Source organism: Protopterus annectens, chromosome 8.part0 (assembly GCF_019279795.1).
Source record: "Protopterus annectens isolate FY-2018-M chromosome 8.part0, PAN1.0, whole genome shotgun sequence".
Classification (NCBI taxonomy): Eukaryota; Metazoa; Chordata; order Ceratodontiformes; family Protopteridae; genus Protopterus; species Protopterus annectens.
In genome coordinates, this window is record NC_056741.1 from 198,026,735 (window position 1) to 198,042,725 (window position 15,991).

A 15,991-nucleotide genomic window follows, 5' to 3' on the forward strand; every position below is an offset into this window, starting at 1 on the left:
TGGTTGTCCATGGCAATAAGACAATTATTCTCTCAGTAGTAGCCCTGCTTGACATTATCAAGTATAACGTAAGTAAATAAATATACAAATAAATTAATACCAAATCTGATCAAAATCCTTCATGCAGACCTTAGACAAAGCATAAAAATGAGTGTTTATAACTTCCAGCTGTTCTCACATTCATTGTAATCAGTGCCCAGTAAATAGACCCTCACGGCAGAACAGAACAAATGCTGCAGGTGTTTCACTTAGCATCCACCCTACAAATATTTTGCAATACATTTTGTTTTGAGTGCAATATGTTGTTTCCCACAAAACCTATACAGGTGATTTAAAACACTGTATGTTTACCTGATGGCATTAATTTGAACTGATTAGTTTTTCTCTTATTTTGCACAGCTGGCCAAATGGCTCCTCTGCCTTCATCCAATTGTTTCACTCCCACTCTAGCAGAGACTTTCTGAACATGTGAGTCTTTTTTCAGAGAAGCATTTGTTTAACTTGTTTCACATATCTGAAACATTATTTTAAATAATTAATGCGTACCACAGAAAAAAAAAGTTAAATGAATGCTTCTCTGAGAAAAGGATAATTTCACAGAATTATGGTATGGATCCTTGGTCATCTTCTTTTTTTCTTACCTACTTCAGGTTGACAAGGAGAAAGTAAATTCCCTCATCCTGCAGGCATGGATGGGCAGATGTGGTGTCTGTCTGTCCCTCAGACTATAATCTGCTCTGCAGAAGTTGTGCTACACAGCTCTGCTGCTATGCATCCAGACCAGTCCAGGCAGAGTCCAATAGTAGTCCTTGGGGCATTGGTTCATCATCATATGTCCTCTTTGGTTGACTGCTACAGTGTTACAAGTTGTCGTGAGCAGGCAGCAGCTGTAAACAACTTGTTTTTTTTATTTTTTATCCTGTTTGAGTCTCCTACGTGTCTGACAGACAGTCAGGCACTGCCTCACAAAATAGATATCATCACGCACACCCCTGTACTTTGTTGACATTGCTGGGTATACTGGCAATTCATAATGATGTCAGTAGTAACTAAAAATATATATAATCAGGATTTGAAGGGGCCACTCGGGAATTCATGGCACCCCATTATTTTGCCCTCAAAACAGGTAAATTCTGAGGAATTCGGTAAAGTTGAGAGGTTTGAGACCAACTTATGCTGAGGCACGAAAAAGCAATTTTATCAAACCTCAAAGACATTCTAAGCATATAAATGGGAAGAACTATCCTCAGCAATCTCTAAAGCATTCACCAAAAGCAATGGCATAGCTAAGGCAGGAAGGGAGGGGCAAATGCCCTGGCAGCCAAGTATTGGGAGATCACAATCAGTAAAACATAAGAGCTTATCATTTTGTGGAGGCAGGGTATAAACAATAGCAACTGTTTTCTACATTTGCAACCAGCAGTTTGCTACACTTAATAAGAAGAATAAATTATGATTATTATTATTATTAATATTATTGTTATTACTATTACTATTATTATTAATAAAATGGAGGAGTGTTGGGGAAAGGACACAGGCATGGGAAATTAATGGCTGGGGGGTGTTGTACATTTAGACACCCGGATGGGGTGCCAGAAGAAGTAACATTCTTTTTTTTTCTCTCTTGAGTTTAACACTGAGGGGGGGCATGGATCTATAATACGCCAATCGATAGAATGTAGCAACTGGCTTAATACAGTAACGTTTATTTTTTTTTGTGCTCTTTACTTGAAAAGTCATGGTGGAGGGATGCTGGTTCAGGGTAATAACCCAGAGTGCTGATTGAGCCCACTATGCTTCTGACCACACATACACCTGCACCTAGTGAAGCCCCAACAGCATAGCGCATAAGGCAAGCAAACACATTATGCAGCACTTTTGTCACAGGAGGGCACTTGCACGACACACAGATACCCCACTCACCAGACTGAACAAGGAGAAGATAACAGTGAGTTGCTTATCTTGAGTCAGTGCCACTGTCCACCAAGTTACACACTTGCTCAAGTCACTACACCACAGCTACCGGTATGATACTTTCGTAGTCCATGTGGGCATAAATGAACTGAGACATACCTCAATGAACTATATCAAGAGAGACATTATTGATCTGTATGAATATTTGTCTCAGACAGGTATGTGCCTAGCATGAGCAGTATTCTACCTTCTCCAATAATGATACCACAGCATGAACAAAAGATGAGGACTTCAATAAATGGCATAGTTTCTTGTGTCTTTCCAGGGTATTCAATATTTGTCAACATGGGAGGACATGCTAACCAAACAATATGGCTTTGCAAAGGATGGTGTGTATGTGCCCCCCCCTAGATTTCCAAATATTTGCTAAAACTTTATCCTCCTTCTAACAGCCTTTTTCAAGCAATGCCAAATTGACAAACCTACCGACATAGCAAATAAAACTCAAGAAAACCTAAAGGTGTTACTGCTCAATGCTAGTCTAGAGTCTGAACAAGAAACGTCACACTCTACAACCTCTCCTCACTCTGGAAAACAAAGACATCTATGCTGTATCAAGACATGACTTAAACCCACAGAAAGTATTCCAGAAGTGCAAGGCTTCAGGTGGAGGAGTGTTGATCTATATTAGAACAAGCATACCTGTAGGTTGGTTAAACAGGATGATTCCCTGGCATTTATTCATGTGCAAATCGTCCTAGATAAAGACCTATACCATTTCCTAGCAAATTATAGGTCACCCTTCATGTCTCAAGAAAACCACTGCTCATACTTAGACCTACTGGAGACACTCACCATTAAATGAAGTACCTTATTCACTGGAAACATTAAATACCACTGTATAGACTATGAAACATACACTCATACCTCTAAACCTCTTAGTTCAAGAAATCTGGACAAAGCCTGACAAAATGGTGGGGCAAAGGCCCAAAAATAGGGACAGATTTTAAATATTGCTCTTATAAACTTAGAAAGTTGCTAGAGTGACCGGGTTTGTGTTAACATACATTTTCTTAAGGATTTGAAGTCTGAAACTGAAATATATGTCATTATTATTGATTTCAAGCCTCAGATCATTCCAGTGATTTGCCAGAAAAACACAAATTTTATGAGGACCAGACCAAAAATCTGGGGCAAAAATCTGGACATTCTGTAAAAATCTGGACAGTTGAGAGTATGCATACACTAGCCTCAGACCTGCAGGCACAATGATTCCTGGAAATCATTAACACAAATACCCTTGACCAGATAGTGTGCATGCCCACTAGAGGTTGAAATATACTACACCTGGTACTCAACAATATGGGAGACAGCTGCATACCTCCAAGTGTCATGTCCTTACTTGTGAGATCTAACCACAAAGCTGTCTACTTCAAAATAAAACTAAACCTTAGCAAACCCTGTAACAGATAGGAACTATTCCAAAGCAAACTACATACTATTAAGTAATAGTTTATCAGAATTTAGTGCCTCTTCTAACCCTGAGTTCAAAGCCACCTATGCCAACTTATTCACAGATATCCTGTACAAACATGTAAATGTCTGCATAAAAGCTGCTGTACCTACTAGAACTAAGCCCAAAACAAACTCTAAAAACAAACCATACTAGTGGAATCCTAATCTCAACAGCATATATGACAAAAGAAAAAAATCCTACCTTTATTCCTAGTCTCTAGCTAGATATTGGTATATCTGTTCATTACATGTTTCATATTGTGTGTATAGCTAATGTTTCCTGCAGTATGTATTATTTGCTATTGTATGTATATTCAGTTGTGCTTCATGCACTCTGCTGCTTATTTATTGTTCTGTGGACCTTTTCTCCCCAGGCCTCCACTGAAAAAGGACTTGTGTCCAGTTGGAATTTCCCAGTAAAGAAATGTAAATAAAGAAAGAAAAGAAAAGAAGTAATGATAATGGCTAAAATCTGAAACAGTAACTCTCATAAAGATTAGAGCTCTCTAATTAGATTAAACAGGAAACTAAGAGGACTAATATACCCAATAAGTCCAATTACAAGGGCAAAATAGCTTCACATGCTGAAGACAACCACAAGGCCTTCTACAGCTATATCTGTAACCTCAAACAAAATACACAACAGTGTACCAACCTGGTGGTCAATGGTGCCACCTTAATTCAGCAGAACAGCTTAGTGAATCTGCTGACTGGCAAATTCAGCTCAAGCTTCACCCCCTATTCCCCCACATCCCCCATGAAATACCTGCTAGCATAACTCCCTACCAACTTAGGGCAGGGAGCAGGTCCTGGTGGCATTCACTAAAGCCAAAAAACATAGCCTAATCTGACCCTGACAAAATTCCAGGATGTCTCCTAAACAGCTTGAAACATGACCTATTAGTACCATTTGAGTCATTGTTCAACTATAGCCTCAAAAGACACTTTACACCATGAGAATGGAGGACTACAATGGTCATCCTGCTTCACAAGAGTGAACTCTCAACTGAGTCAAGAAACTACAGACCCATTAGCCTGACTAATCTCATATGTAAATCCGTGGAACAAATTATCAGAGTCATGACTCTGATGAAACCAGGTGGACTGGTGAAAGCGCTTAGTCTAGTCTTTCGTTTTGTTGAAGCAATAAATCGTGTTTGGTACATGTTCTAATAGCTGGTGCCTCATTTTGCCTGCATTGTGTTCGAGTGGTGGTGGTGAGTTAATAATAGCTCCCAACTTGCAATCGTCTGCGGACTTTGTCAGCCAGAGTCCCTTTCTGTTGGCCTGGACTTCAGAGAAGTAGATACCAAACAGGAGATGACCCAGGACCGAATACAGTGGGACTCCACTCGTGACTGGTGTGCAGTCTGATTTGGAGTCAGCTGCTTTCACACTGTGGGTTCTATCTGGGAGCCAGTTTGCAACCCACCTAGTGATATAGGGGTTGATGCCTAGCTTAGTGAGTTTTTCTATGATTCCTGTGTGGAAAATGGTATCAAAGGCATTGGCCAGATTAAGGTAGGCTGTATTAACCACCTTGCCATCATCCACAACTATGGTGACTGACTCAAAGAAGTCAACCTTGTTGAGCAGGCATGATCTGCCTTTCACAAAACCAAACCGTGCAGGATCCAGTGTTTGGAGATTCCCTATATCCTTATTTATTAGGTCCATGATGATTCATTCCATAACTTTGCATATCAGACTAGTCAGGCTAATGGGGTGATAGTTCCCAGGGTCTGTAGTCGCTCCTCCTTTGTAGAAAGGGATGACTGTAGCAGTATGCCATTCAGTAGGGACAAAGCCTGAGGTGAGGCTGTGACTGAACAGGGCACACAGGTGAGGTGCCAGTTCAATCTGCAGTTCATGTGGAACACAGCCAGGGATATTGTCAGGTCCAATAGAAGCTGTATTCTTGGCCTTGGACATTGCTGTTTTAACCTGTACAGCAGTATTACTGGGTGCCTGGCAATCTACTGGTATTGTGATTGGTTCTTTGGGGGGGAGAGGGGTAAAGTTGGCACTGAATCAGTCGGCCAGTATATTGGCAATATTTGTTGGCTCGGTATAGAAGGTACCACTGTACAGTATCTCAGAGCAAATCTGGGTATTGCCGTGGAGATTCTTTACATAACTATAGAAGGCCTTGTGGTTGTCTTTACTATCTGCTGCAATTCTGTTTTCATAGCTAACTTTAGAGGATTTGATGAGGGATCTCAACTTTTTGTTGAGGTTGATAAGGGAGTTTTTCCAGTCTTGGGACTTCATCTTATTCCGCATCAGTTTCCGCCTTTTTTTGTAGAGCTTGTTTATGTCATGGGACTACCAGATTGGCTTCCTTTTTTTGGAGGAGAGTGTCTTGGTTCAATTGGGTATGGTGAGATCCATGCATTTGTGTATGTGTTCGCACAGTGCAGTGGTGTATGATTCAGTGGTCATGCAACTATTCTCCTTTTGCATGGGTGCTGTGAAGTTAGCCACCTCTGTTTTTAGGAGTCCAACGTTATCTTTGGAGAAGTTTTTCATGGTGGATACCTTTGCGGGGTGGGTGGTAGGAATGTGGATTTCCAAGTTGATTAGTTTATGGTCAGATCTAACCAGGGAGGAGTTGACTAATTGTGTAGAGCAATGGTCGCCCATGTTAGTAATGACCTGGTCAAGGATGTTGCTACCTCTAGTGAGAGTAAGAACGAGCTGGTCCAGGGCATTGAAATTAATGAATTCCAGGAAACGTTGGGCAAATGTATTGGTACATGAGCAGTTTTCCCAGTTAACGGAGGGGTAGTTGAAGTTGCTCAGTATGAGAGTGTTAGGTTGGACTGCAATATTCTCTAGGGTGCTTAGGAATGTGGAGTGTGAGTCATGGGACATGGTTGGAGACATATAGCAATCTATGACCTGAATCGCTGTCTTATCCAATATTAGCTGCACCTGAAGTATCTCTGATGCGTTATGCTGGGAAACCAGTCTGGAGGTGTTCGCATCCTTTATGAATATGGAAACACCACCACATTTGGAGCTTTGGTCCAAGTTCTGTGGCCAAAAGGTGTGGAATGAGTTATAGCCTGGTAGTGCAGGTATGCTTGCTGCTTTCTTGAACTAGGTCTCTGATACAGCACAAATGTCGATGTTCTCCATTTCAAGGAGTACTTTGAGTGAGTACATTTTGATATTTAGACTTCTAGCATTGAGAAGCATGACCATCAAATTGCATTTGTTTGTAGCTGTTCCTGTAGTAATTTGGTCTTTGGACTACCACCTAAAAAGGTACTACAAAGGTGGCAAGAGCCTTGGCCAGTATCCGGAAGCCCAGGGGTGACAGATGCAGGCCATCTCTGGCAAAGTATCGAGGTCTTTCAATCATGTCATCCCAGGCAGACAGATATTGGATCCCCTTAGACTGACACCAGAAACTTAGCCAGTTGTTGAAATCAATAATTTTCTGCTTGTACTGTGGTATCATTCTGGGTGATGGTAGGAGGCTGCTTAGGGCTAGGCTCCTACCCACCTGGGCTACATAATCTGAGAGCTGCTCCATGTCTCTTTTCATGTAGTCCAAGGAGGTACATCTCAGGTCATTCACACCCACATGTACAATAATAGAGTCATAGTGTTACCTGTTGTTGAGGGACCTGAGTATGTGCATTATGTGGCAGATCCTGACACCTGACAGGCAGCTGACTGTTGCTTTCTCCTTATTCAACCTAGTGAGTGGACCATCAGTGTGCCTCACTATCGAGTTACCTATGTCTAGTGTGTTGGGCATGCTGTTATGCCTTAGGGGGTTGCGATGAGTGGCACACTGTTTAGTAGAGTTATGTGTCTCATGATTAGTGTTGCATTGTGGTAGTGGAGTGTGTTTCTGCCTTGGAGGTCTCTGCTGTTTGGATAGATTTTAATTGAGAGCCTCCACGAAGGTGGGTGTGTGGTTTGTGTTTTTATATAAAGGCAGAGCTGGTGTGTGTTCTGGAGAGCTATGTGTTCTATGTGGTTGGTGAAAGTGTTGACCTTCTCTTCTTGACTACCTATCCCAGTTGGTTGGAGAGTGTGTGGCTTCCAGTTTGGATAAATAAGTGCACCTCTTGCAAGTCTGAGTGTTGGGAGGTAAGAGGAGAGGGTTGTCACTGTACATGAGGCAGTTGCTACACTGCCTCAGGATGCCCAAGTTCACCAGGTTAATAGCAGAAAGCACAGAGAACTGATCTTTAGACACACCTGGAGGTATGGGCATTAATAATAAGCACTGGAGCTGTTTCCTTGTTGAACTTTTAGTGCTGGTAGCACTTTTGTGTGCTACAATAATTGCTACAAGATATCTGGTAAGGTGCTAGACTAATAAGCTAGTAAAAGTGCAGGAGAGGAGAGAACTAGCAGATCTAAGAGAAAAATTGAAGAGCAGACTTTTTGGAACCGCTCAGAAACTTACAAACATTCTTGAATACAGCAAATCTGTATCTGGACTACACTAGTTTCAGGAAAGGTGGGAGACAAGGGCAAACACAGGCTTTTAAACCAGAAAGTTGAAAGAGATGGAAAAACTGCCCAAAAAGCCAATAAACTACAATTTCTGGGCCAAAAAGCACTATTCTTGTGGTAGATAGGCTACCTAGTGCGTACCACTCCCAGAGATAAGCTAGAAGGTTTACCTCCAACAGAAAAAGGCTCGGGGGGGGGGGGGCTCAAAAGCTTACATACAGTCCTGGAAACATCAAATATGTATCTGGACTAGACTAGTGACAGAAAAGGTGGGAAACTAGCGCAAATGTGGGCTTTTATACCAGAAAGTTGAAAGAGATGGGAAAAACTGCCCAAACTGCCAAAAAAATACAATTTTTGGGCCAGAAACCACTCCTCTTGTAGCAGAAAGGCTACCTAGTGCTTACCACTTCCACTGATAAGCTAGAAGGCTTCTCTTCAACACAGAAAGGCTTGGGAGACTCAGAAGCTTACAAACAGTCCTTGATACAGCAATTATATATCTGGACTAGCCTAGTTACAGGAAGGGTGAGAAACAAGCTCAAATGCAGGCTTTTAAACCAGAAAAGTTGAAAGAGATGGAAAAAACTGCACAAACAGGCAATGAACTACACTTTCTGGGCCAGAAACTACTCCTTTTTTGGTAACTAGCCTACCTAGTGCTTACTACTCCCACTCAAAAGCAAGAAGGCTTCCCTCCAACACAGAAAAGGCTTGGGTCCTCAGAAGCTTACAAACAGTCCTTGATACAGTAATTATATATCTGGACTAGCCTAGTTACAGGAAAGGCACGAAACAAGTGCAAATGTGGGCTTTTAAACTAGAAAGTTGAAAGAGATGATAAGACTGCCCAAATGGACAAGGAACTACAATTTCTGGGTCAGAAACCACTCCTATTGTGGTAGATAGGCTACTCCCACTGATAAGCTGGGAGGCTTCCCTCCAACACAGAAAGGCTTGGGGGGCTCAGTAGCTTACAAACAGTTGTGGATACTGCAAGTGTGTGTGTGTGTGTGTGTGTGTGTGTGTGTGTGTGTGTGTGTGTGTGTGTGTGTGTGTGTGTGTGTGTGTGTGTGTGTGTGTGTGAGAATGTGCATGTCTTTGTGTGTGTGTGTGTGTGTGTGCGCGTGTGTGTCTGTGTGTGAATGTGTGTGTGTGTGTGTGTGTGTGTGTGTGTGTGTGTGTGTGTGTGTGTGTGTGTGTGTGTGTGTGTGTGTGTGTGTGTGTAGTTAAACTATAGAAGTGTGGCTTATCAAATGATTATCTGAATTTTCTCTTAAAAATGCAAAGTTTCAGCCACACATTTTAGAAATAATCTCACCACAGACAAAAAATGAAGTTCATAGTATGTGGAACAAATTTCTTACCAACAAACTGGAACCTGATTAAAGTAGACCCTTCAACAGCATTAGCAGGAGGCTGCATAATAAAAACATCACTGACAGAAGTGCCTGAAAAACAAAGAGAAACATTTCTAGTGTAAAAGATACAAGTAATATTCTTTGTTGATAAGATTTAAGAAACAGTCACTGATGTTAGACACTGTGATTTAACAACTGTGAATTGTACGATCTTATAGGTTTCATGCTTGTACACCATTAGTCTTGTATACACTCATTGTTGTCATCTCAATAATTTTCGGTTTGATGTTATGGTAACTCTATCAACTGAAATAGACCAAGATATCTATATCTAGAGCTATATCTATATCTACCTATCTATGTGTGTGTGTGTGTATATATATATATATATATATATATATATATATATATATGTATATATATGTATATATATATATATATATATATATATATATATATATATATATATATCTATACACATATATATATATATATATATATATATATATATCTATATACATATATATATATCTATATATATATATATATAGATATATATATGTCGAGTCTATATTAGCTAGTCGAAGTGTCAAAAGAGCGAGCACTCTTTCTTCGACTGCTAATATGCGAAAACACACAAAGTCAAACATATTGAAGAGTAATTTTTTTTTCCCCACAAAAAAAAAAAAAAAAAAAAAAAAAAATCCACAAACAAAATAAAGTGGTGGGCTGTGCCCCCTACACCTCCTTACTTAAATATACCACCTCTGAGATTGCACCATACTGGAGGAAAAGGCAAAGTTCTGACAATGGCACTTTGATTTTTTTCCCTGGGAAAAAGAATAGCTGTTCAGACCGGTCGACATTGTGTGTTTTCACATATTAGCAGTTGATGAAAGAGCGGTCGCTCTTTTGACACTTCGACTAGCTAATATAGACTCATATATATATATATATATATATATATATATATATATATATATATATATATATGAGTCTGCTTCTAAATCTTGAAAGCTCATAATCTTGAAATTCAAAAGTCCAAAATCTTGAAAGTTCAAAATACTGAAAACTCAAAATACTGAATTTCATAATATCAAAAAAACTACAGGATACTAACACTTACTGTACTCCACCAGAAGGACATAGAGAAACAAATAAAAGAGAAAGCATATTAGTTTACTTCGACTATTAGCAGGGGGGAAAGCCCGACCTTGCACCCCCCACACCCCCTGCTATTTAAATATATAATTTCCAAGATCGCACTTTACTACACTAAGATGAGTTATGTTGTTGTATAGCAAATTAAAAGGGGACATGGCTAAGGTTACAACAGGTACACATGAAGCACGTAATGGTATGTTTGCTATTTTCCTCCGTGGAGTGCGATCTTGGAGTTTATATATTTAAGCAGCAGGAGATTGGGGGTGCAGGGGGGCTTTCCTCCCTGCTTATAGTTGGAGAATGGTAATATGTTTTATGTAGTTGTGCTGGAATATTGTAAGTGTTAGTGTACTCTGTTTTTTCATTATGAAATTCAGTATTTTGAGTTTTCAGTATTTTGAACTTTCAAGATTTTGGACTCAGTGTCCATTTGGTATCACTGAGATTTATGACTGACTATTTCATCTGCTTAATGTCTCATATAATAAAAATCCATAACATAAGAAAAAGAACAAAGCAGACTTTGACTTCTAAAATAGGCATATTTAATCTGCAGCATCATTTAAAACTATTACTCTCCTCGTTGACCTATTTGTGCATTTTTTAGCATAAAAATATACTTCTGTACTCTCATCCAGTAAAGTATAATAACTTCAATTATACCATGACCCCCCATTAATATTCCAAAATGTGCACGCTGATTGGCCAGCGTGCACGTTGTAAATCGACTTATACTAATGGAAAAATGTTGGGTCTCCCGGACTTTTTCCATTAGTATAAGTCAATTTTAAAACACTGTCTCGCTATGTTAAAAAAGTTTAACATAGCGACACAGGTTTAAAAAAGCAACAGAGATCTCCATTGCTTTTTTTAAAGCTGTCTCGCTATGTTAAACTCCTTTAACATACCGACACAGTGTGTAAAAAGCAACAGAGATCTTGCTTTAAGATAAGCTCTTAAAATCTGAAAACTGTTTACCCTGCCAATATATTACTATCTCAGTGGGTAATTAAAGCAAATTGGAACAGAATCTGTGAAAGTAAATATTGTGTTTAATCAAACAATTCTCTTTTCTTTTCTTTTCCTTTCTTTAATTTTCTTGACTACCTCAGGGGAAAAAAAACATTTGTATGCACAAACTTTATGACCTGATGACAAAATGGTTTCCACCCCTAATGACTTGCAGCATCTTCTTTTGGCAAGAAAGTGTAGTCATTAGATAGCATAGCATACGGATGGTGCAGTGGTGCAGCAGTAGCATTGTCACCTCACAGTAAGAGGTTCTCTGGATCGATTCTTGGCTGGAGTGCATTCTCTGTGGAGTCTGCATGTCCTCTCTGTGTTTGTGTGGGTCTCCTTTAGGTGCTCCGGTTTCCTCTCACATGACAAAGACATGCATCTGGAGCATTTCTCCAGGGGACTCCACTGAAAATTGGCTTTGTTCCAAGTTGGACTTTCCTGGTTAACAAATGTTAAATATAAATAAAATAGTTTAAACTTAATCCAACTCAAAAGTGATCTCTTCTGACTAGGGGTTTCAGGAACCTGTGTGCACTCTCAATGATTATTGGGTGAGTCAGATTGAGATTTAGTGGTCCAAAGAAATGCTCTTCCAGAAGTTCACACATAGTTTGTCTTAGTGTTTTTTGATAATTTGTCTTTGTGATGTTTGTCTGCTCTGCCTATCTTTCATGGCATGCTGGCCTTGGCAAGAATAACTTTGTAGATATACGTAAATATAGCTGCTTGTCTTGCTGTACATTCTTATGAACATACTTATTACACTGTTAAATATGGTATGTTTCCTCATATATTATCTTTATTATTTCTACAGATTTTACCAAAAAAGAAAAACATTTTAAAGTATTCCATAAAATAAATGAGTTAAAGGTATCTCTATAAGTAAGGAAGTTAACAGTCTTAAACTAGGATTTTAATAATTATCCAAACTCTTCAATTCAGCTCTGCTTTGTAAAAATGTAAGGTTGTATTATTTTACTATGTACATCCTTTTTTTTCTAATGGCACTGTTTGTACAAGCTACTCTGTCATTTGACATGCGTCTACCTTTTCATTGTGTTGTCCTGCTTCACTATATGAAGTTTCACATAAGTGACTCTTGTTTCTGCAGGTCTGTACTTGCATTATTCCTGTGTTTTTGTTCTGGTATCAGCTTTAATGCTTAGAGAGATATCTTGAATTGTATTGTCTTCACTACTAGCACTGGTATATTTCATTATCCTAACATACAGAGTAGTCAGGTATATTTATATTTCAAGATAGTGAAAATCCAGGGAATTATGTTATCATTTAGACATGCCACGTTCTTGTTCCCCTGCCAGCTTCTAAGATAACTCCACTTTTTTCCTTATTTCTATCATTTTTTTCTGTTTTAATCTGATATTTCTAATTCTCTTTCGTTAGCATGGTTCAGCCTGTCCCACCTCCCATTTGCATTCTGAGGAAATAGTATACAAAGCTTATGGATTTATTCTTTGCTAAGTATATTGCTCTGAAATCATTCCCTTCCCTTCTACCTTCAACTTCAAGAGTACTTTAAACTAAGAATGGAGTCTTCCCACTAAGTACTGATTGTCTATCATATTTTATAGGGATAGATTGCAAAGAGAAGCCCACATTTTATGCAACAACAAAATGCAAAATTGGGCTCACAGTGGCCCATCAACTTAGTATTTGATAATTCTTCCTCTAAATACAATGTAGCCTTACCTGACTACATTTAAAAAACTGATTTATGTGTGTGTGTGTGTGTGTGTGTGTGTGTGTGTGTGTGTGTGTGTGTGTGTGTGTGTGTGTGTGTCTGCGTGGATCTACTTTATGTTATAGAAAGTCCATGACACTTAAGATGAAGTCACTGAGATGAGAATAATGAAACTTAAAATGTCTGACCACATTGTTTTTCCCGGGCAATAAACGCTTGCCCAAATCTACACTACAACACACCGTACTATCTGAAACAAACCTAGGTGGGGGGTTATACCCCCATGTACCAACCTAACTATATATACCAACTCCGCGATTGCACTACATTGGGGAAAAGGGCATTATTCCCCATGTTGGGGAAGTGTTTACTTGCCCTGGGAAAAACAATGTGGTTCAGCATTTTAAGTTTCACTATTTTCATCTTTAGTGTTGGTAAAGTAAAGTAGACCTGTGTGTGTGTGTGTGTGTGTGTGTGTGTGTGTGTGTGTGTGTGTGTGTGTGTGTATGTATATATATATATATATATATATATATATATATATATATATATATGTGTGTGTGTGTGTGTGTGTATATGTATATATATATATATATATATATATATATATATATATATATATATATATATATATATATATATATATATATATATATATATGTATATATCTATATATATATATATATATATATATATATATATATATATGTACACACACACATATATATAATTAAACCTGTGTGTATGTCAATATATATATATATATATATATATATATATATATATATATATATATATATATATATATATATATATATACACACACACCCACACACACGCACACACACACACAAACACACATATATAGATTAGATATAGATATATAGCTATAGATATATATGCAATGCAATAACATCAGTGCTTAAAATATAATATTTTCACTCTAGACTATACAGTATTCATTATTACAATATGACAAATGCTAGTGTGTGTGTGTGTGTGTGTGTGTGTGTGTGTGTGTGTGTGTGTGTGTGTGTGTGTGTGTGTGTGTGTGTGTGTGTGTGTGTGTAGCTATGTCTCTTTCTCTCTACACATACGCACACACACAGACACACATGCACGTGCGCGCGGGTGCACACGTGAAGTAAAATGGTAATGCAGAAAAACCTCATTGGCAAAACATCAGAAAAGACTGGAAAACTACGAATTTTGCATAATACCTTAAACCTCTTATGACAGAGACCCTTGGGGAATATGCAAATTACCCCTTAAGGACATAATGCTGTTTCATTCGCATGGCTTCTGAATGCCCTTTACTTTTTTTCATGGTTACAATTTTTTTTTAAGGCATTCAGTCCAAGAAAGCCAAACCCCATTAGATGATGACCCATGGAAGGTGACTTGGACACATAAAGTACTGTATTGTAATATAGCAGTTTGAAAAATAATAATATTATGCAGAAGTGTTTACTGCTGCTGTTTTGGAGAAGAAAGACAAACTGTTGGAAATGTTTCCTTTTTTTTTTTTAGTTAATTTATTACCAAAATATAAACAGTTTTTTCTACAAAGTTACACACTCTTGTGTGTGTGGGCACATGCTGTGGCCAGTTGTGTCTTCTTAGCAGCAGTAAACTACAAGCACAATAACAACAATCTGTTTATATTGTCAGACCTAGAAAAGCAACAAATTAAATAATAGCCAGTTTTTCGATTTGAAAATGACAAATCCCACAATGTAGTCATCTGCGATGTTCTCAAATACCTGAACAATAGGTTTTCAATCATATTAAAATTCAAAGAAAACACATTTGAAATTAAAATTAAAAAGGTCACAGTGGTCACTGCAGTGTCTCCACTTAAGAATACTTACATTTCTATAAATATATGAAGGCACAGTTGAGTAGTTGGTATTTTAGAACCTTTCAGTTTTTATGCAAAAGCAAAACTAAACAAAACAAGGGAATAGTGTTATTTTTCTGTAGTGATATTAATGCATTAAAGAAGTAACTTTATAAAAGTGCTGGTAATAGTAGATTTATTACTGTTTTTCACATTTATTCACTATAAATATGTACCACAGTTGTAGATAATTCATAATGGCAATGTATAAATTCACCATTACTATTATACTGTCCGACATTTTTAATTTATTTTTCTCTTCTTGCCTTTACCAGTTTACTACCATATAAAGTTTATAATGATAGTTTACATCACGCATTTATTGACATATGTCAGAATATTCTTACTATAATGTCATCTTCAAAGAACTGTACTTCAGAATTAAAATATATAATTGCAAAGGGTTTAGTATTTAGATTTAATCTAACACTATTTGCAAATAAATCTATTACTAAAGCATACATTAAATGTAATAAAAAGGCAGCTCTGTTTGGCTCCTTTATTACTATGGAATACTAATATTATTAATTAATATAAATTTAAGTTATTGAAGCTGACTGTATACACATATTTGTAGATTATAAAGAGGCTGTTACCTTTTGGAAATAAATTAATAATTTTTTTAAGATCTTTGATCTAATAATTATAATCACTTGATAGTAACAAAGCTTACAAATGTTCCACTTCATATTACTGGAACAATGAAATAATATTCTATGTTCTGGAGTCTGTTAGCTGTGACTAGTAAAATAAGTACCATTAGGTGAAAATCTAGCTTTATACCTTTCTTTAAAGCATTTTTATAATTAGCTGATGTTCTATGTGAATATTGCAACAAGACTGAGGTTTGGGAACTGTACCATGAATTTTGAATGTTGGGATATCCTAATAACGTCGATAACTAAATATGAACAAAACTGAAGTCTAGTTGAATTT

The 15,991-nt window shown here is 37.7% G+C and overlaps 1 protein-coding gene across 1 annotated transcript in view; it reads right to left on the minus strand.

Annotated features, from left to right (window-relative positions):
- LOC122808698 (alpha-2-macroglobulin-like protein 1) overlaps positions 1-15,991 on the minus strand; it is a 488,551-nt gene that overhangs the window by 115,661 nt on the left and 356,899 nt on the right. The window contains exon 23 of the mRNA XM_044079684.1: positions 9,276-9,359. Within this exon, the coding sequence (XP_043935619.1) occupies positions 9,276-9,359 (84 nt within the window). The remainder of the gene's footprint in view (positions 1-9,275; positions 9,360-15,991) is intronic.